A 23,488-nucleotide genomic window follows, 5' to 3' on the forward strand; every position below is an offset into this window, starting at 1 on the left:
TTCAAACTCCAATATGGCCAAAAAAAGAAAGTGAAATTGTGGAAATTTCTTTGGGAAAATATAGTAGTTCATAATTAAGTTTGCTTAAAAAAAAAAAAGAAAGAAAAAACCATGCTGGGGACATGGCTCAGTGGTAGCACACCTCCCTAGCAAGATCAAAGCTGTGTTTAATCCCTCATAAAATAAACCCCAAAACAACCCAACCAAAACCACCCCATTGATTTGTTACTCAAGTGTAAAATCACGTTCACAGTACTAAGAAAACTCAGGTCTACCTGAAAGGCAACACAAAGCTATCAGAAAGTTGTTTGTTGTATTTATGCTTTGTTGGGAAGCTGATGGGGACACCCTTCTCCCCTGCTGAGAGTCCCCAGTGGGAAGGGTACTGCTGCCTCCAGGCTCAGAAGGGGCCAGTGTGCCTGCTATCCAGGAAAGATGCTGCAGGATCCAGAATGGAGTTACCTTTAAAAATTCTTTGAAGTCTGCGTCTTCATCGGTCTTCTGCTGTAACAGAGCCGCTCCATTAAGCTGACAGCTGCAGAACCGGATGTAGGCCTGCATGTGGGACAGCTCGGCCGCCAGGATGTCCCCAATCATCTGCACAGGCATCTTTTCACCCCCGGTCTTCTTCCGCACTCTCAGGGCCCTGCAAACGACACACACTCACTGTTTCTCACAGACTGTCCTTGGAAATTAAAGGATGAATGTTATCGGAGACCAGTGACAATGATACCCTGTGTGTTACCAAGGAAACTGGCACTGAGAGGGAAAGGTCAGGGGGAAGAGGAGGCAGCAAGGGCCTGAAGCTCTCCTGGGCAAGCCAACATGGGGCAATGCAAGCAAAGAAGAAGGAAGTGAAATCTGTATACTTGAGTGCTTTCTAGGACTAGTTTGGGTTCTCCTTAGTTTCTTCTGAAAAATTCTAACTTGTTCTCAATTGAATCCAAAAGAAATTCCAGCAGCCTGTAAGGGAAAAAGGATGAGGGAGCGACAGAGGCCAGGGGTAGAGGTGGAGGAGCAGTGCTCTAGTAGGGCTGCTGACCCTGGGTGGGCAGAGGCACAGCCAGGCCTGGGAGTCTGTCCTTACAGTGTCCTAGGGCTGGAATTGCGCATGGGGGCGTAGGAGGCTACAAACTGGGTGGCCAGGTCTGGCTCTGAGCTGCAGCTCCTCCTCTGACTCCTACCCCTCCTGCCAGAGCCAGCATGGCTGGTGCCTTGGAATCATACACTAATACATTGTTTAATGTTTTTTGTTTGTTTGCTTAATCAAAGCATTTTTTTGACTACATTCCTTTACTTTCCTTAAAAATTATGAATTTTACAGTTACTGAGCATTTTACAAAATGATAAGACAATATAAAGCCCCAGGGAGCAGACAGCAGTGGAAAGTTCCTTTGCTCAGTTCCCGAGCAGGGGGCTGAGCGTGACAGAAGATGCAGACTCACTTCAGCAGCTTCGTGTTGGACATGATGAGCTCTTTCCAGTTAACAAAGATTAAGGCCATCTCTCCTTCAGTGAGAAAGCCCGACTCTGCCATCCGTTTCTGAAAAACCTAAGTTCCAAACATAGCAGAAGTTAAGTTAGCTTCAGTGTGGATGCACAGCCTGTGTGGCCTAAAGTAAACGATGTCTTCATGGACTCTAAGATCATAGAATTTCTAAATAAGGATATTTATGACTGTTACATTTTAACTACACAATTTCCCTACCTTTTGCATTTGGGCTCCTCTTAAGGCTGCTTCTAAGAACCGAGCCTAGTAATCTGTCAATAAGAGGAGATTCTTCCCCTCCTGTCTAGGGTTGTTATGAAGCCAATCAGGACGCAGGTGCAAAGCACTGCACAGAGTCTAAGATCTGAGCAAGTGTGGCTGCTGCTGGGCTGATCACCTCAGAGCTCTGAAGATGTTTTTGTGAGAAGCTCAGTGAGGACACAGAGTGACCTCAAGCAGATGTGCACTGCAGAAGTGGGCTGACCAGTGGAGAGAGTAATGCTGCCCATTGTATCCCATGTGTGCAGATGTGTGTGGATGCACTGGTGTACACACATGTTCTCGCTTAAGTTCAGAGATGATACAGTTAAAACAACTCAGGTATTATTCCCAACTGGCCCACGAAGAAATAAAGACTCGGAGGAATTTAATCAAGGTCACAAAGCCAGAATTTGAAGGCACTTCAATCTCTTTTTGATTCTAAGTCCAAGTTTCCACTAAACAGCTGTGATCCCTAGGGTCTGCTTTAAAACCCTTAAGGAACTAGAGTGGTTATATGGAAGAACTCTTCTCACAGGTGATCTTTCCAAAAACACACGTGGCATATTGCTCCATATTGAAACTGTTCGAAGTCTCTGCACTGGCTGTGTGATGGATTTCACTCATTCTTGAGGCTCACAGCCTGTCAGCTGGAAACCCCTTAACACTCCAACCACACCGAACAACTTGTGCTTGTGACCCTAACCCCTCTGTATACATCCTCCTACTTCTGTTTCCTCTTCCTGGCAGACTTGGCCTTGTCTGAGCCTAACTGGGGGAGTCTTTCCTGGCTGAGGGCGGTCCTCTCCCCTGGGCTCTTTGAAGACAAGAACTTTCTCTTTCATCTCCTCTGTTCTCTGTATTTGGGGAATATTTTACAATTTGCTATTTGATTTTCTAAACTGATACACTTTCACTGCTTCACAGTTCCTCTGGAAATACCCAAGTCAATGAAACTGCCAAGTGTCCAAACAGCAGTGTAACAGAGTTAGGCAGAAATTTGAGGTCAAGTCTGCTTTGGGACGTTTATACCTACTCTGTATCCTTGTCCTTCCTTGATGGGCTCTACCACATCCAGCTGAGGCATTCATGCTCTCTCCTTTTCTTTCTCTCCACTCTGAACAAGCTCAAGCTGGTGAAAAGAGCCCACATCCTTCTCCGAGCTGGCAGTCTTCTTCAAGCATTACCCAGTGGACAGAGCAACATTTTGAGCCAGTGAGTGCCCTGCCACTGTTTGGGGATGCACGATCAAATGTGACACGCAGTGGGTATGGCTCAAGGGTAGAGCGAGCACCTAGCATGCAAGAGGCCTGGGTTCCACCCCAGCACCACAAAACAAACAAGAGGGATGCCTCACTTTGCTTCCAGGGTGGAACAGCCTGGACACTGACCCCTGCAAGGAGGTGCAGTGCTGCAGAGCTAGTAAGCCAAGGCCCCTCACCTCAATGACGAGCTGCAGGTCATCCATGTACCGCTCTTCTGTCTGAATCAGCTCGTGAATATAGCCCTGCCTTTTCCTCTCAGTTGGCTGCATTGTGTCCAGGGCTTGGAGATCAGCACACCCTGCAGAAAGACAGGGTAGAGCTTAAAATATTACTTTAGTCATCTTTGTAGAAAACAGACATTTATCAGGAGATGTGCTGGGTTGACAAATGCTGCTTTGAAAGAATAACTGCTTTCAAAAGAGCACTACGGATATGCAGAGAGCTGGATTTAATGACCAACCACTCAGGGCAAATTAGCAAGGTCTGGAACATTTCAGCATGCTCCTGATTGCTGAGTAACAATGACAGAACTAAAGATTTTTTTAGAAACGTCCTGAAAGAGATTAGAATCTTACCGTCTCAAGGCATTTTTGAAGTTAGTGAAATGATTCAATGAATCAATGCCCGGGGCTGGTGTTCTCAAACTGCAGATCATAAACCATCACTGGGACATTGTTTAGTAGTTTTAAATGTTGGGCAGGCCCAGTATTTAAAAAAGAAATCAAATAGAATGCATAGGTACAGCTTTGATAAGGATTGTGAATGTTCTTAGTTATGTATGTATTTGGGGATGTAAAATGTATTCCTAACTTTGAGTTACTGTTTAAAAAAAGGTCCAAGAAACAGGTCTCTAGATTTCTCAAGTTAGAAAACCTGACATTCCCAGGAGTCTGCAATTCCCAACAGAACCTGCCTTAATCCACTGGAACAAAGAAATCCTGACTTTGTATACATTGCAGGTATCTAGTCACAAGCCAGCTGGAGAGAAGTCACAGCAGCCTTGCATCAGGGCAAGATGTACTGCACTGTCGATCAATTTATGGGCAATCAGAGCTGAACTAGATGGCAAATCGTGAAGTGACAGACTCCAGAATCATTCGTCAAGTAGCCAAGGACTTGTCTGTGCACAGAGATACAAGGAAATGCCTCAGACGAAAGGCACACACAGGCACGCCTGTGAAATCAAGTAAGTGGGAGGTCATAGAGTTGGACTGGCATCCAACAGACCAAACCAGTATAGAATGTAATCCTATAAATGAGTTTTGGTTACTTGTAGGAGGTCCAGTGGCCAGTAACTAATTAAGCTATTATTAATTACCCGGTTAAGCTGTAACCAAATGATTGCTTATGTAACTAAGTTGTAGCCAATTAAGTGATTTTCTGAATACCTTACTTCTGTTTTTTGAGAAGTGCTATCAGATCACAGGGTTGGTTGGAGTTCTTAGAACCTGTTTGGGAGCAACCCTATTCGTGGATTGTTTTTGTTTTGTTATTGTTTGCTCTATTAAATTTATTTACCTGTATTAAATTTAATTGGTCAAAGGAATCCCCTCTCCCTTTTTGCAGTACTGGGGTTTGAACTCACAGTCTTGCACCTGGTAGGCAGGCCCTCTACTGCTTGAACCACACTGAAAATCCCGGAATTCCCCTTTTCTTCCCTTTTTTTTTTTTGGCAGCACTGGAGGCTCTCTTACCCCTTGAGCCACTCCGCCAGCCCTGGAATTCCCCTTTTAGTAGAACCCATAGAGCTACTGCATGAGGCAGCCAGCAGTGTGTTTCAGGAAGCTGGGAGAGAGGAAGAAGGATGAAGTGTGGACAGTCACTTGCAGCAGAGGGCAAGCAGGAAAGTCAGCAGGGGCATCCCTAGGTCAAGCCTTGGGGATTTGTGACAGATGCAAATGTTCCTCACAGAGAAGCCTTGTCTGGCAATGGGAACAAAACCCCAACATACAAGATACATATGAACATACAAGGATCTGTTTTTTTGTGTGTGTGCATGTGTGTTTGTGTTTGTGTGTTGTTTGTTTTTGCAGAGCTGGGATTGAACCTAGGGCCTCATGCATGCTAGGCAAGTGCTCTATTACTGAGCTATGTCCAGATTTTTTTTTGGTGGGGGGGGAATATAGGATTTGAACTCAAGACCTCACACTTTCTAGGCAGGCACTCTACCACTTAAGCCATGCCACCAGACCTCCCTGCATTGGTTTTTTTAAAAAAGAGTTTTTCTTTTTCTGATTTCCTTTGAATTTTTATAATATCTGATATAGATTTAGGTTTACAGATGTTCTAATGAAGATAGCTTTTCTATGTCCTGCAGATGTGGACAATAGGTTTTAAAAATTATTCTCACAGTGGAAAAAAAATTGAATTCAGCAAGTAACACGAAATACTGCTGTCATGTTCAAAATTATAATGCTTTTGGGGGAGCTTCATTTTATTCTGTTCTGTGAAACAATCATTTACTTAAAACTCACAAACACTGGACTCTCTAACTGGAACAATAACTTAGAACAGAAAAGCCTCAGGGGCTTTATTATTTCCAAGTTGGTGCACCCGCAGCAGGCCAGCCCCCATGCACTGGTGACGCCTTTGCTGTTTATTAAATTGCTCTTACACGTCCACCCTGCTTGTTTCCACCCTGACTCCTGCCTTCACTTCTCACTTCAGATGCTCTTACCCACACGGGTGGCCACCCGATGTCCCTGTATCCATGGGCTTTAGCTCTATGCTTACTCGTCGCATGAAGGGCCCCATTTCTTTCTGAAGCCAGTGTCCTCACCTGGTTCCCTCTTCTAGGGTCTTCACTGGCTCATTTTTAGTCCAGTGACAGAGTAAAGTATCCTACTTATCCCACTGTTTAAAACAAAGTACCCTTCCTTCAACCTGCCTCTTCCTCAGCACCGCTCTCTTCTTTTTTATTTTTTGTGTGTGGTATTGGGGTTTGAACTCAGGGCCTCACGCTTGGTAGGCAGGCACTCTACCACTTGAGCCTCTCCACCAGCCCTTGCACCTCTCTCTTTTGTGTCAGTGCCAAAGTCATAAGAGGGGTCTTCACTCAGGGCCAAGTCCCTGTCACTTCTCTAACGCTGGGTACTCTGCCTTCTGTCCCACTGCTCTATTGACACAGCTCTCAGGAAGGAAGCCAGGATCTCAGCATTGCCAAGTTCAGTGACCCCTTTCTGGCTCACAGCCTCCTTCGCCTGCCACAGCACTGCAGCTCAGACATGCTGCCTCCACAGGGGCGGAGTCTCTCCTTCTCAGCCTCTGATTCTCCTCTTCTTGGTGCCTCCCTCGGAAATTCCTCTCTTCTTGCTGCCAGGTTCTCTGCTCCCTCCAAACTAGCAGATACCAGAAAGGGACATGGTCTTCTTGTCCTGTAAGGTCACATGACTCTGGGCCATGCTGCATACTGCATACAGCCACAAGGCACATTAAAATTAGCCTATTGGCCCGGAGAAGCCCTGCACTAAAGCCACATTCAGCTCAATGGCCCAGAGATGCAAATACTTACTTGACCACAGAACCCTCTAGGCAGGCACTCTACCACTTGAGCCACTCCACCAGCCCAAATGTTTGAACATTGTTTTTTTTTTTTTTTTTTGTTTTGGTGGTGCTAGGGTTTGAACTCAGAGCCTCATGCTTGCTACCACAGAACCCTCTTTTTGAGGGAAGGGAAAGTAAAATCTTTTGCTGAACTGAGGACTTAGGTTTCATGGGTGGAATGCATCCCTTTGCCATCTTCTGTACCTGCTCTGTCTCTACAGTAGGCAAAGCAGTGTGTTGACTACTGAACTCTTGGAATGTGGTTAGTACAAACACAGGCTACAGGTATAAAATACATGCTGGAGTTTTTTGGTGACATTGGGGTTTGAACTCAAGGTCTCGGGCTCACTAGGCAGGTGCTTTACCATTAAGCCATACCCTCAACTACATGCTGGATTTTGAAGATCTCTTTCAACAAAAGCACAATGTAAAATATTATCTTAAATAGTATATTGATTACACACTGGGATGATATTTTGGATAACTGGATTAAATAAAATGTTACCCCTTTTTACTTTTGAAAATGTGACTGCTATACATTTTAAAATTACGTATGGGGCCTGTTCGTGACTCACAGTGTATTTCTACTAAACAGCTCAAGCCAGGCACTGTGTTTTTTACGTTCCTCCCTCACAAAGTGTCTAATGGCTCTCACGTTCCAGAATGAAATCCTAACTCGGTGACTCGGGGCCCAAGGTCTCCAGGTGCTCCGCGATCCAGCCTGCCTGCCTTTCCAGCCTCTGCTTTGACTGTGTGCCACTGTTCACCTCCAAGGCCCAGCTCAGAGCTCAGAACATGTACGCACCCTCCATGCTCTGCTGCTTTTGCTCCTGTCCCTTGCTCTATCTTCTGTTCCTTGCCTGGCTCGTATTCATCCTTCAAGGCACAGCTCACGGGATACCACTTTGGGGAAAACCTTTGCTATCCCCCAGTCCCACAGACTCCAGACTCGCCTCTCCTTTGTGGCTCCTTGATGTTCGTTTGTATCTGCATTTGGTGCTGGGGGTGCTGGGGATTGAACCGGCAGCATCACATATGCTGAGCGTGTGCTCCACCACTGAGCTGTCCCCAACCTGTTATCTGTACTTCAACACGGTGCATATTCTAACTCGCATTGTCCTTAACTCATACAGTTAGTGTGTCCAGGTCTCCCCCTGGAGGGTAGGGACTGTGTCTAACACAGGTGCGTAGTATCAAACAGGGCACAGCATTTCAGCCACCAGCAGTCAGGAAGTATTTGTTCAGTGGTGAAACACTATTTTGGTCCTGGGCCCGTTTGTTCCCAGACCCCTCTCTCACCCTCCATGCTCTGCTCTGTTCTACAAGGAGGCAGAGCCTCCAGGTTGCTTTCTCTAAGCTCCTGTTTTAATTGGCTTCTGCCTGGGCTTGGCCAATGAAAAGAGGCTCTGGCAGGAGACTGAAGATAACAAGGTGGACTAGGAAAAAAACATCCTCCCACCAGAATGGTGAGATGACAAGAAAGCTTTTTGTCTCAGCTGAGTGAAGAAAGAAAATATTAGGCTCGCATACCACGCAAACATGGAGTTCAGGAATTCCTGAGCCAGGGAATTAATGCAAAAATTGGCCAAAGAAAGTATAAAAGGAGACTGGAGGATCCCGCTCACCACCCTGGCTCCACAGGACTTCCACAGAAAACCAAAGCTCACTAAAGAAGCATTCAAAGCAAAAAAAACTTAATACAAATAATGAACAAATCCACCACAAATATTAAAATGTGGATTAGAACCTCAAGGACCTGGAAGAGGTAATAATGCTGATCTTAGAAAATATACACCTACTCCCGCCTTCACCCCCAAAAAAGAAAAAAAAAGACACTCAGTAGTGCAGTTTAATATATCTAAATGAAAACTATTAAGACCATGGAGAATTTGAACACTGTTAACAAGCCTGATGTAATGAACGTGGATACATTCAGTTTTTACAAATACCAAAGAACTGTATCACCGGAGGAAAACATTTACTATTGCAGGAAAATCAGAGCTTTTACATTATTTTCAGTGTTTCTGTTTAACGAGGAGCTTCGTAGCGTCCCAGGCAGTTTTGTCCTTTAGTAATAGGCACTTATTTTACTTGACCTAGCACTAACATTCATGACAGCTCATGACTTCCTCCTCTCATTTTTTTAAATTTGTTTTTTTGTGGTGCTAGGGATTGACCTAGGGCCTTAGGCACAGAAGGCTCACACTGTGCTAAGCCATACCCCAGCCGTGTCCCTCTCCTTCAAACCCTTTCTCTCTTTGCTGCTAGGCCAGCCCCTCTCCTCGTGTCCTCCTCGTTCCCTGCCCAGCTCTTCTCATTCCTCCCTGAATCTCCAGACTCCTGATGGTGAGTGCCTTGCTTCAGGTCTTGGGACTCTTCTCTGCAGTCTTAGTGATCCAGTTGTCACCTGGTTTGTGAACATACTGGTATATTCCCAAATCTACACTCTGACTCTGAAATTCTCATATGTTCTACTGCCTACTCAGTATCTCCCCTTGCATGTCTAAAAAATACATCAAGTAACCTATGCAAAGCCAACTCCTCATCGTCTTCCTGCCTCCTTCTCCTTCATTTTCCACCTCAGTTAATGACAATACCATTTCCCTGGAGGCTAGGCCAACCCTGTGGAGACATCCTTCACACCTTCTTCCTCCCACTCCACACCGGTCCACCTGTTGGCTTTGTCTCTGGAATACATCCATAACTGACCACTTCTCGCCACAGCCACCATCATCATCCTGATCCAAGCTGTTGTTATCTTGTGCTTGGACCACGGAACTACCTTGCTTCTGACCCCTTATCCCCAAAACCCCTCTTTAGTTCAGCAAGCCAGAGTGATCCAGCTAAAACACACCAGATCATGTCACTTTTTAAAATTCCAAGCAAAGCCAAAGTTATTAGAACAGCTCACAAGAACACAAGCAATCTCCCATATCCTTGAATATCCCAGCCTTACCACCCCCCTCTTGCTATTCCCTTTGTTGCAGGGGCACTGGCTGCCACCCTGCTCCTCCAGCATTATAGTCACACTCCTAAGGCAGGGCCTTTGCATGTACTGTCCCCTCTGCTAAGAATGATCCTCCAGATGTAGCCACATGGCACATCTGGATGTCCCTTATGCTCTTCAAGTCTTTGCTCCCACTTTAATCTTTTATTTTATTTTATTTTATTTATTTTTGCAGTAATGGGGTTTGAACCCAGGACCTTGGGCATGGCAAGAACTCTACCACTTGAGCCATGCCTCCAGCCCTCTTGTTTGTATTTTGTTTTTGAGATAGGGTCTCACTAACTTTGCCCCAGCTATCCTCCTGTTTCTGTCTTTCTTCTGTGTAGCTGGGATTACAGCTATGAACCACCATGCCCTACCCCGACAAGCTTTCTCTGCCTATCCTACTCAAAATGAAATTCCTTGGATCCACCTCCTCCCTAGTACTCTCTTCCCAGTCCCTGATTTATTTTTCTAAGATACTAAATACCTTATTAATTTCCACCTTTTACCCTACTTAGCTGCTACCTCCAAGAGGAGAGGGTTATTGTGTTTTCTAATATGTTATATATCCCCAGTGCCTGACACCTACACAATCTTCAAGTACTTATAGAATGTAATATGAAGATAAACTCCGACCTGTAAGAACAGTACAGCTACACTAACAGGTGGTCTGATAAATTGATGAGAACTTCGTGGTAGGCTCTTTCTGGCAAACAGAGAGTGGACAAAGAAGAGAATGAGAGATCACGTGATACTCTGAGCTCAAAGTTCCAGTGGGCTGGGCCACAGAGCGTCACGCTGTTGAGGATATGGACACTGGGAGTCACCGTTATGAAAACGGTGTCCCAACTCAGAGTTGGGAACTGCTCCTCTGAATCACAGTGCAAGCGGAGGAACGAGATCTGGGAAGATTCTAAAAGGTGAAGGACAAAGACAGAGAGGGCTTGTTCAAACTATGTCGTAAGTCCCATAAAAGTCCTTGCCCATTCTGAGAGGGCAGCGCCACTGCACAGAGCTGCTCTCTGTGCGCTCAGCCGAGAGAGGACCCCACAATGGTTTTCAGCTCAGTGAAAAGACAAGAGTTGACCAGTAATTCCAGATGACCAAGCTGTGTGCATTCTCTGAAGGCTGCGTTTGTACTGAAGTTTTAGGGGTCTAAACACGACTGGCCATTTTATTTTGTAAAAGCGTAGCTTTTCATCCACCTGGCAAATGTGAATTCAGCACCAACAATGTACCAGGTAGCATGCCTTCCACCACAGTCATAAGTATTTGTGGTTTTGGTTTTGGAGATTTAAATAATTCCTGAACAAATTTTTTACTTTTTTTCTTATTTTAATTTTTTTGTGATGCTGGGGATCAAATCCAAGACTGCATGCTAGGCAAGTGCTTTGCCATGAACTATATCCTGGCTCCTTTGTGTACACTTTTTTGTGGTACTGGATTTGCACTCAGGACCTCATGCTCTACCACTTGAGGCACTCTGTCTCCCCAGGCCCCTTTTTAGACATTTAAAAATTGAGTCTTTTTATTTATTTATTTTTGAGACATGGTCTCATTATGAAGCTCAGGCTGGCCTCAAACTCACCATCATGATACCTGAGCCTCTCAAGTGCTGGGATTATAGGCATGTGTCACCACACTCAGCTTTTGTGTCTTTCTGATGCCTGTCAATTCTACATCATGTTCTATTGCTGATTTACACAAGGGAAGAAACTGATCGTGTCTGAGTACTGCAGACCATTGAAAAGCCAAGTGTGCAGCTGCCAGAAGACAGCAGCATTCTAGAGCCTCCCAAAGCAACCCTGTTGCTAAGTACAGGGGTTTTTCTTATTTCTCAATCTACTATCAAAGGTCATAATTTAAGACAACAAAGACCTTTTAACGGCAGACCTCCGCTGCTAGAGCAGTTAGTTTGGCTAAGACTTATGCTGCCTTCTGGCCTGCCAGTTCTATCACGGACTCAACAGAGCAGTTAAACATGCTGTCCAGAATTCAGACTACGAGGAACAGATGTCATGAAAGAGCAGTTCCTTCCTGTTCACCCAACACAGAACTGTCAATGCTATAAGAAAATGGCTGTTTCCAACACGTGACCTATCCTCTGACTCTGAACCCTCCTGTGGAAGTGGCTGGAGAGTCTGAGACTGAGCGCTAAGGCACACAGGCGTCAGAGCTGCCAAATCACTATGCCCAGGTACCTCACTGGTGTCACACCTGGGAAGGGCTGGCCATTGGAAGTGGTGCTTACCCGGTACTCACTGAAGACGCATGCATACCCCAACCTGGTGTTCTGTTGAAGTGAATTCTGGAGGAGAAAGGACTGAAATATTCTGAATGCCAATCCCCCCACAAGGTACTGCAAACAAAGCAAACAGGGCCCTTTCTTGTGTCTAAGTGACATAATCAGAACCTTACACACCCTTCTACTCTGTCACGCAATTAGAACGGAAATGGGAACCTTGTATCTGATAGCCGATTTCCAATCCAATGGCCCAGATACTGTAGCACTTTTTATCAGCTCTGTCCTGGGCAAGAGGGGCTCATATGCACAAGTATTTTCTTCACCGCTTACTGTACTTCTGTCTTTCCCAATGGTGTGATCACACAGATCGTATTTGCAACCTGTGTATGACTATGTAACTGGAGATTCTGCCCCACACTGCTAAATTTAGGATGCATTCATTCTATAGTGCCAGGGGACTCTGACTTCACTGTGGCTAGTGCATAACCACTGGTGACATACGGATCCCAGCGGCAGGTCCTCTCAGGTCCTTGGAATTTAACTTGGCCAGCCTGGATTCATCCAAAGCAGCGCTTTTCTTCACCCTCTTCCCACTTCCATCTTCCAATTCAATTCACAATGCCTGTTCTACTTTGTGGTTTGGAAGAAGAGCAGCCCTTGGTTAAGGGAAAGCAGATTGTAGGTGTGCGGCTACAAGTAGGAGCTCTGGAGTCAGGTCTGGACGAACTCCAATCCAATTCTAGCTCATCCAGATAACCCAAAATGCTTAGCTCACCGTGTGGCATGCAGCAAGCACTGATTACATGCTAGCTATCATTTCTAGCATTTCTTACGTGCCATAAAGTGATACTACTTTGTACATGCCAGTCTCATCTGCAGTGCAGGTATTCTTAGCCTCATTATACAGATGAGGCTGAGGCTCAGAGGGTAGAACCAGGATTCAAAACAACTCTTCCAGGACTCTCCCCACTGTACTCATTTTATCACTCCTTTCTGCTTTTAATAGGGATTGAACCTAGGCCTCATGCTTGCTAGCAAGTGCTCTACCACTTGAACCATGTACCCAACCCCTTGGTGCATATTTTGTTTTCCACATAGGGTCTAATTTTTCCCAGGCTGGTCTTCAACTTTCTATCCTCCTGCCTGCGCCTACTGAGTAGCTGGAATTACAGGTGTATGCCATCAGACTTAGCCCCTGATAATCTCTCTTAAGCACATCTTTCATAAATTCTTGTTCTTGTTTAAGAGAAAGTTTAAAATGTGATTCAAAAACTGATTCTAAAGTTCATATGGAGAGGTGAAAGATCCAGAACAGCCAACATATTACAGGAAAAGAACAAAGTTAAAGGTTGAGACTACTTAACCTCAAGATTACTATCCAGCTGCCATATCCAAATCAGTGTGGTACTGGCAAAAGAACAAATACACCAATGGAACAGAACAGAGAAGCCAGAAACACACCCACAAAAATGTGGTCAACTAACCTTTAGAAAAGGAGCAAAGGCAAAACAAAGGGCAAAGACAGTCTTCCAACAAATGGTGCAGAATAGGTGGATATCCACATGCAAACAACAAAAATGAATCTAGATACAGACCTATCATTCATGAAAGTTAACTCAAAATGGGCCATAGTTCCGGACCCAAACATGAACCACAAAACATAAAACTCCTTGATAACATAGGAGAAAATCTACATGACCTTGGGTTTGTTGGCAACTTTTAAAACATGACACCAAGCTGAACATGGTTTTACATATCTGTAATCCTAGCACTCAGAAGGATGAGGCAGGAGAATCACAAGTTCAAGGCCAGCCTGGGCTACAGAGTGAGATTCTTTCTCAAAACAACAACAAATAACACAAAAGGCATAAAACACATAATTCATAAAAGAAAGAAGCAAGCTGAACGTCACTAAAATTTTTCTACACTGTGAAAAACATGATCAATAGAATGGAAAGACTGGCCACAGATGGGGAAGAAATATTCGTAAAAACGTATCTGATAAAGGATTGTTATCCAAAGTATACAAAGAACTCTTACCAATAAGAAAATCACCAGCCTGAGTTTAAAAATAATCAAAGACCTTAACAGACACCTCACCAAAGAAGATCTGCAGAGGGCAAGTGCATGAAAAGACGCTTTACATCTTACGTCTCCAGGGAATGCAGATTAAAATGAGGAGACACCACTACACATCATTAAAATGGCCACAATCCAGAACACTGCCACCACCAAATGTTGGGTAGGTGGAGCAAAAGGGACTCTCCTCAGTGCTGGTGGAGATGTCGAATGATGCAGCTCCCTGGGAACAGGTGCTCAAAACTATACATACATGCCCAGCAACCATGCTCCTTGGTATTTACCAGAACTGAACACATGGATATTTAGACAATGGAATATTCACTTGGCCATAAAAACCAATGACATGCGGATTCACACGACAACACAATGCTCGGGAAATAAGCTAATCACAAAAGCCCACACCTCTTTAGGATCCCCTATGCACAGAATGTCTGGAATAGGCGAGTGTATGGACAGAAAGTACATTAATGATTTCCTAGGTCTGCGGGTGCTGGGGGTGACAGGGAGATAGATGAGTGACAGCTAATGGGTGATGACAGTGTTCTGTAATTGCCTGCAGTGATGGCTGCTCAACTCTGAATACACTAAAACCACACATTTTAAATGGGTGCACGAATCACAACATGTCAGCACAACTGATACCAAAACAGCAACTATGTTGAGCCTTATCCTCCGGGCATTGTTGCTACAGATTCGTGTCCTGGTTTATTATGTGCCGTCCTTGCCTCCTCTGTGCATTTTTACGGAGAAAACTGTGCAATCTCTCATTTCCCCTCTTCTCGCTGGTACGAGCAATGGTTGTACTGCTGGACCTTCACTATTACAAATGTAGGGATTAAAAGCATGGACTCAGAAGACAGATCACTGAACCAACTTGGCCATTTACTAGCTCTGTGACTTTGGGTAAGTCATTTAACTTCTGTTTAATTTCCATATCTGTAAAAAAAAAAGTAATGAGTTAAGACATTTAAGGGAAGGATCTTAAAAAAGTACCTTTACTAGTCAGTCCTCAATGAAGAGTACTTGTCCTCTTTTCTTTTTATTGGTACAGCAATGGTGGAACAGCCAGAATTTCATTATTATTTCTGAAATGGTGGCAATATTACATAGCAGTCTCTCTATTCTTGTAAAACCTATTTCCTGTCTTCACATCTCCTTCACCACCCTGCCCTTAGCTGCTGATATAATAGGTCTGGCCTCCTCTCCAAGGAATCATTTACTTTCATTGGTTCAACAGCTACCAGTCTACAAGCTACAGCATCATTGCACCAGCTGATGTTAATCTGATGGTGTGCATTTTTCTCTTTTTTTTTTTTTGTACTAGGTTTGAACTCAGGGCCTCACACTTGTTAGGAAGGAGCTCTACCACTTGAGCCACTCTCTCAGACATTTATTACTTATGTTTCAGATAGGGTTTTGTGTTTTTGTCTAGAGCTGACTTCAGATAGTGATTCTTCTACCTACGCCTCCCACATCGCTGGGATTATAGATATATTACAACATGCCCAGCTTATTTGTTGATATGGGGTCTCACTAACTTTTTGCCCAGGCTGGCCTTGAGCCTTGATCTCCTAATCTCTGCCTCTAGAGTAGCTGGGATTATAGGCATGAACCATCAAGCCTGGCTGTATGTCTTGATTGTATCTCACTACCTGCTGGACAAATCCATCTGGATGTCCCAAAGGTGCTTTGTAGTGAAAACTGAATTCACCTTCTCCACTAACTCTGGTTCTTTACTGCAGCTGGTGGCCCTAGTATCCCACCCTGCCACCCACACATGGTCCTGGGAACAGCTGGCATCCATCTCCACCTTCTGCCCCTCTCCCTCAGAACTGTTTCAGCACTTTTTCTCCACATAGACACATATCGTTATCACCTCCATCCGAACTGCAGCCACTGAACAGGAACCAGAAGCTCTGAAAGGTCTGCAGGTGACTCCAACACAGTCAAGCTAGAGAATCTGACCTCACCCTCGGCCCATCTCTCAAGCCTCAACTTTCACTGCTCCTGGCCTTGCACTTCCACTCTAGCAACACTGAACTGCTCCTAACCACACCGTGATGCTTCTTCTTTTCATCACACTCCCCACCATTCTACCCAACCTGGCTTACTCCCAACTTAACTTACGGGTCTGATGGCTGCTGCCCACCAACTTTGAAAACAACCGGCCTCATTACTTAAGTGCAACACTCTGCTCGACTTTGCGGTCTCAAACACTCACTTGCAGGTTCTTCTACCAGGAGATGATGCCAACTGCTAAAAATGGATGCTGGCTCGGTACTGACAAGTCTCACTCTACATATGTAGTGAATACTAACTTGTAAGTTCCTTCTAGTCTTTTTAGAAAAAAGTTGTAGTAAAACTGTACTTTTCTTATTATGAAATAAATGTAACTGCTATTCAAAAAAAAAAAAAACAAAAAAAAAAGAGTTGGGCACTGGTGGCTCACACCTGTAATCCAACTCAGGAGGCAGAGGTCAGGAAGATCACAGTTGGAAGCCAGCCCTGGGCAAATAGTTCTCGAGACCCTATCTTGAAAATACCCAACGCAAAAAAAGGTTAGCAGAGTTGTTCAAGTGTAGGCCCTAAGTACAGCAAAGCAAACCAAACCTGTACATACCATAATATAAACCTAGATTATATTTTCCTTTACCTTGTGAGCAAACAGCATATTAAAATCAAAATTTCTCATGCTTTTGAGATACATGATTAGTTCAGCTAAAATGATCTCAATTTGCCACTTAAAAATTTAATCTGGCTCTGTGATATAAAACAACTGGCTGGCCTGTATGCAGAGATTACATTAAGGAAAAAAAGAGAAACTCCAAAGACATTTAATCACACTTGTAAATGAACAATTAAAAATAGATTTTAAAGGATGCTTCAAAGAAAAACACAATACAAGTAATGTAGTTTGTGTTCTTTTAATAAACACACTTGCATAGTTATATTACAATTTTGTAAAAATAAAAACAGATTATTTCATGCCAAGCGTGCCCAGCATTTGCACAAATTCAATACCTTTAATACTATAGTTTTCAAGACACACAAAATAAAAATTTAAGGCAAAAACAGCACTTTGCAACAATTTAATAATTTATTACATTACAGTAGCATCACAGCAGCATCCGACAGTGCCACTTTAGGCAAAGGTCTCTCGGTATTTCCATTGTAGATTCTATTTACAAGAATTCCATAACTTGGTAAAATTCATTCTAAGAAAACTTGGCAAGTAAAGCTTTGGACTGGAATTGGCATTTCTCTCTCTACTTTTTCTTCAGTTTCTTTCCAACTACTGGTATTCATATTTTATTTTAAAACAATAAAATATTTTATTTTTCAAATAGCTGTATTATTTCAAAATGACTCAAAGTTTTAGAGAAACTATACAGTGGGTAGAGTTGATTTTAATTTTCAAATTTTCTAAAAATCAGCTTTGGTTTTAGAACTGATTTTTTTAATTTCTGGAAAACTCAAGTTTAATTACATGCTTTAAAAATGTTTATCACATATTGCAATTTTTAAGTAAACAGGTATTTTTATTCTTTATTTCCTGTAGGGTTCAAATTAATCTGGTTGTACTTCCATTTAAAAATTCCATGTTTCTAACAGACTCTTTTCTTCTAAGCACACTGAAAGCTGCCTTACACTGAATCAGGAAGAGGACGAATCCATGGCTGAATGAGTTATGATAAAGGATTGCATGCACTTTTAAGAATGATTAAAATGATTGTCATAGGATTTCCTTTCCTTTTACCTTTCTGTCAATATATGACAACATACTTATACAGAGTGGCATTCTGGTTAACACACTGTTTATTTTCCAGATTGACATTCAGCTTAATATGGGGTCAGTATGTGAGTTCATGTATGGCTACCTGATGAATACAGTATTTTCAGGTTGATTATATTTGAGTTTAGGCTCAAGTGAATGTCATTCCTAATTATCTATTTTCATCAATGTAAAAGTGAAGTGATTTTGAGCTATAAAAATACCTTTGAAATAATTCATCAGTGTATTAGATGAGCCCCAAAGCAAAATTACAAAGGAAGAGTGCCTTAGGAAGTGATGTGGTTAATAAGCAGTGATCTAATTTCTAACTTCAGTATTTAAAGTAACTGTCCTTGCCCTGAAGTCAACTAACAGGTGAAAAGGAGAAAGCTCAGAAGATGAAAAGCAATGGGAAAGTCAGTTTTGGAAGTTTTTGCACTGTTGCTTTTTGTGACTGCAGGTAAATCTGTTATTCTACCTGTAAGATGATATTATTGCTTTCCTATTAACGTCATATTTATAAAACATGATGATGCCAAATGCTAAAAGTTGAGGTGGTCTAGTAACTAGAAATCCCCACCCTAGGAAGCACACATATATACCTCCTTACACCCCAATAATGAGAAGTATATTTTTGAATACAGACCTTTGAACTTTGTAGAGTTGTAACTAAACTGTTGGCTCTTTCTCAAGTGCTGTAAAGTTATGATCTAGGCAAGGTATGACTGAAATCATTTATTCATGATATACAGACACATTAACAAAAATATTGCACAAAGTATCCCTCGACTTAAACTGAGAGGTATAAATCATATTTCACTTTTTCTTGAAGAACTTTGTGAGGAAGTAAGACCGAGACTGTATGTACACTTATCCTGATAACATTTAGACATTCACAAACAGTAGAGTGCACTGCAGTTTGTAAACATTTTAAGTTGCATAAACTTGCCATGGATTTTCAAATACAGTTTAATATTATCTACTAAAACTCCTTTTTGTTTCAGCTAAGTACTCTCACATATATTAAGTTTATAATAATGTCTGTTATTTTTAAAGTGTTTTCCACTTTAAAGAAGTGAAATTCTATGCCAAAGTAGCCAATGTGGGTGAAGAATATACATTGGCCAGAGAAGTGTGAATGGTACAATCAGTCTTCTAGCCTCAAAGAAGCTTTCTCTGCACAGGAATCCAGCTCCCTGTGAATCCTTCTTGGCTACAGCCTGTACACCTGCTTCAGGACATCTAAACTCTTCAAGGATTCCTTATGATTTTCACTAAATACATTAAAAATGCCAACAGTGTCCTTCTGTGTACTGAGACATGTACTCATGTGACTATCATAGTTAACATGAATTCTGACTTTAAAATATAGATATAAATGCTCTAAGCTAGGGAAGGTTTCATAGCATATCATACAGTCAACAATGGGAGTCTTTCATTCCTGAAAAAAAGAGTCCATTTTAGGTCATCATAAAGAAGTAATAGCTATGAGCTAGAGCACAATGAGGCAGGATCTGCAGCAGAGCACATGAAGACCTAGAGGAACTACCAAGGTTCTGTGCTCATGCTTGTGCAGCTGAAACAGACTAAATGCATCACAGTCTGCACACACACGCCAGGAAAGGCCACTTTCCTCTTCTGTGAGATAAGAAAAGCTCCCTAAATGTTATTGCTCCCACTTAGCTCACACAGAAAATACAGAAAAGGGTATTTCCAGTTCTTGGCCTTTAAACAAATCTAAATATTGGTACTCAGAGTGGCATATTAGAAGGTAACAGCATAAACAGTGCTCATTTGAGGGTGAATCAAATCACAGGCTGAGCCAATTAGAGCTCACTGTGGTTAGATTAGATCAAACATAACAGCAGAATATAAGCAAATGCCATCTGAATTCTGTAATGAATATACATCTTGCAGTAACATTAGAAAAGCACGGCAGCCCATTCCAAACCAGAGAGAACAGTATGTGCAAATAGTGGGTCTTTGTGTGTTTGAACTCCCACCATACAAGGGCAAACTGAATGTGCATGCTAATGACCTAAAATTACCAAATTAAAAAAGAAGAAAAATGCTAAAGGATGCCAGAGCGAACAGCAGGGAAAGCCACACAAAGACCCACTATCCTTGAACTTGTTACAAATAAATTTTAACTGTAAATTAGAAACACAGAGAAATAATCACAAGTGCCTCTTGGCTCTAACATTTGAACGAAGTAAGTGAATTGTGTAGGAGATATTTGATCAGGGCTACCTGCCCTGCCTCCACGCTAGAGTCAAACTTGGATAGTGGGTCTCTGGGGTGCTTTCACAACTGGAAGACAACAGTGGGTCCTAAAAAAAGAAAAATGAGGAATAAAATGAACAAAATGCAAATTAGGTGGGTGAGAAAAAAATGTGACTAATAATAACATGCAACATCAACTAAATAAATTTGACCTACTAAAATTCCCAACCTGTTCTAATTATTATATAATAAAATGAAAATAGTATTTATAAGGGCCAGAGAAACACAAACAATCTATAACTTAACCAGCTCTCAATGCTTCATACAAAGAAAATAAGCACATGATTCATTTCTATGTACTGATTTCTGACTACAAGTAGTAAGCATTTTCTCAGCTGTATCCTGTGACAATTGTAGGGCTATATAAACTTAGGATGAATGAATTTCATAGCTACCAACACAATTAACTGTATTCTTCATCTCTGAAAAAGCAATTATGACACTTCAATTTCTAGTAAATAGCTATTTCAAGTTAACACAATTGGTACTCTTCAGTATCCTAGGTGATTTAGACAGCTGTTTTGATAGGAACAATAAACGTTTTCAGAGGAATCTATTTGAGAATTGTCCTGAGAATTATAGAATTAAGAGCTCTTTTATTCCAGTTTAGAAGACGAACCTTTGTTCATTTAGGCAAAAACAAGAAAGTATTCACTTTTTAGATACAATCAAACTAAAAATCCCATATACATTCGTCAAAAATAAGGTAATAGGTAAGGTAGTGGTAATAATTGTATAATAAAAAGAACTTTGAAAGTATTCCTATTTTGAAATAACCTTTTGAACAGTCTGTGATTCAGATAGGGCTCTCATCTACAGGTAGACTGAGGCTCAGCCAGTTCTACCTATGTTAGAATAGTGGACAAAGCATTCTTTTTGGTTTTCTTAAAGTAAATTGAATTTTTTTGGTTTTCTTAAAGACAGAATCTTCTTGCTATGTAGCCCAGGATGGCCTCAAACTTTTGATCCTCTTGCCTCACCCTACCAAGAGCAGGGAATACAGTGCTAGAAAGATTTTTTTCTAGAATAGTGCCTTTGAAATCATTTTCAGAGGGGAAGGTGAAAGGACTATCACAGAGTAGGTAGAAGAAAAGAAGGGAAAACCTAACGGCCTTGTCCTGCTCTTCCTTTTAATAGCTCTCATTTGTTCTTTACAGTACTTATTATGAGGCTTAAGTGGAAAAAATATTCCACCACTGGAAAACAATCTAAAAAAATCCAACAAAATATTAAAAAAAACCCATATATGCTACAAAAGCCAAATATACTGACAGACTGGGATGACATCAGGGATGTTGTAACTACTGTAATAGTTATGAAAAGTATCTTTGTCTCTCAGGTCCCAGAAAGGTACCATAGGCAATTCTAATTAATCAGATAAACTGATTTCTAATTAATCAATTCTAATTAATCAGATAAACTGATTTCTAATTAATCTCTGTGAGCTGCAAAGCCATCAGCAAAGTTTAACATTGGCCATTTATTAGGCAATCCAAGCTGTTACAATTTTCTTTATCATTTCTCCTGAATATTTCTGGGATATTCACACCATAAAAAAATGGACTCCTCTTACTTCCAAACTGGAAATTTTAGTTGATTTATCTAAAAGGGAATATTCTCTAAAATCAGAACTATCTTTACAAACTCTGAAGTGAAAACAATGTATAAAATTACAGATACAGTATTAAAGTAAATTTATAACTTTTGCACGGAATCACACATGTATTTCAGTTTTGACTGAGGTACCATTTATATGCTCTCTTCAATTAAATTAAAATGAAAGGCTAAATGTTTTCAATATTGCACTAGTGATTAAAAATACAAGTCATGAAATATTTTGTAATTACAACTAAAGATCAAAAGGGTAAGAAAATGTGATATCTACCTTGAAAAGGTAAAGTGTTATTTCCAAGCAACTGTTCATTCCCTCGTTTATTATTAGTGTTATATTTCTTGTCAACTATTTTCAGAATCACCTAACTAGAGTTTCACAGTTTAAATGGGGTATTTATTTTTTTCCAACCTGGATGACAGGTAACCATGTGGGAAACAGGAGAACTGCAAGATCAATGGCATCTACACAAGGCAAGGGCACCCTGAATAGAGGAATCGGGGACTCTTTAGTAAGCTGAGAAAGGATGCTGGGTGCTGAAAGAGGAAGTGGTAAAGAGGAGTTGCAGGATAGAGGCCATCCTAGCAAAGAACACAGAGAAATTGTACATTTGTTTTCAGATAAATACTAAGGTCTGAAGCTAGCAAAAAGTATTCAAAATAGAGCAGTATAACTTGATCTTGTAAAATATTTTCTTTTGTTTTTCTTACTGAAACATTATCTACATTTGCTGAGTGTTGAGAATAAGATTTTACCCAGAACTTATATGGTGCACATTAAAGTTTTCACACCAGTTGAGAAGTAAATAATTTGATATTACTCACACTGTTGACTTGGATCTGAGTCTGTCGTCATTTTAACATAGTTTGAAGGAAAGAGACCAGTCATTCCATTGACTTCTCCTTGCCACCAGTCAGGATCATCTTTGTTCATAACATTAATAAGTTGTCCCTTGGAGAAATTGAGCTCATCTTCATTATTGGCTACATAGTCATACATAGCAATCACCTGACACACTATCAAAAGAAGAGCAAAATAACACATTAAGCAAATTAATTGTTCCTACAAGGAGCAGCACTATTCCTAGGACTTAAATTACTATTATTAAGTATTAAAATTAGGCTAAAATTTTCTTTGAGCTGCTTTCTTTCATCTTCCTTTTCCCATTGTCTTACAAAAACAAGAACTAATCAACTCTAGTTAAAAATCCAAGTGAACTGCTTCACTTTAAGTACAATGGTAGAACAATTCCACATTGAAAGAATTCAAGGAGTAAAGTGGTTCAAGGATCAGTGATGAGCTGGCTGCTCTGACAACAATTTTATGCAAAGGAAGTTCTTGGTGGCATATTACTTTTAAGCACAGGGAAAAAGGACATATTTTTCATACCTTTCTAAGAGTTAGCTAATCTAAGAAGTTGCTGCATTTCAACAAAGTTCTTTAAGATGAAATACAAGTTAACCCACTTTCATACCTGCATGAAAGGCAGGTGTGGTTCTTTCACCACTTGGACCCAGAAGTTTAACATGGCTGGCAGGAAACCATCCCTTCTGTCGTTTTTTTCCTCTGGCCTATAAAATGAGCAAAAGGAATATATAGTTAAAAGATGAGATTAAGAATAATCATTGAAAGCTATGCACAGTGGCTCAGACCTGTAACCCTAGCTACTTGGGAGGCGAGTATCAGGATGATCGATGTTTGAAGCCAGCCTGCGCAAACAGTTATTGATCCCATTTCAACCAATAAAAAGTTGGGTGTGGTGACAAGTGCCTGTCATCCCAGCAATGAAGGAAGTGTAAATAGGAGAATTGTGGTCCAACAAGGCTGGGAGCATGACTCCAGCGGTAGAGCACCCACCTAACAAGCATAAAGACCCTGAGTTCAAACCCCAATACTGTAAAACAAAAACAAACAAACAAATCATTGATATATAACTTAAAATTTTTGAGG

The 23,488-nt window shown here is 41.6% G+C and overlaps 1 protein-coding gene across 7 annotated transcripts in view; it reads right to left on the reverse strand.

The window, feature by feature from the left end:
* Itsn2 (intersectin 2) overlaps positions 1–23,488 on the reverse strand; it is a 125,207-nt gene that overhangs the window by 9,698 nt on the left and 92,021 nt on the right. For all 7 annotated transcript variants that reach the window (XM_074049278.1, XM_074049277.1, XM_074049281.1 and 4 more), the window contains 5 exons: positions 23,013–23,109; positions 22,363–22,554; positions 3,189–3,310; positions 1,446–1,552; positions 463–646 (listed from right to left, as the gene is read on the reverse strand). In XM_074049278.1, coding sequence (XP_073905379.1) covers positions 463–646; positions 1,446–1,552; positions 3,189–3,310; positions 22,363–22,554; positions 23,013–23,109 — 702 coding nt within the window. The remainder of the gene's footprint in view (positions 1–462; positions 647–1,445; positions 1,553–3,188; positions 3,311–22,362; positions 22,555–23,012; positions 23,110–23,488) is intronic.

Source organism: Castor canadensis, chromosome 12 (genome assembly GCF_047511655.1).
Source record: "Castor canadensis chromosome 12, mCasCan1.hap1v2, whole genome shotgun sequence".
Lineage (NCBI taxonomy): Eukaryota > Metazoa > Chordata > Mammalia > Rodentia > Castoridae > Castor > Castor canadensis.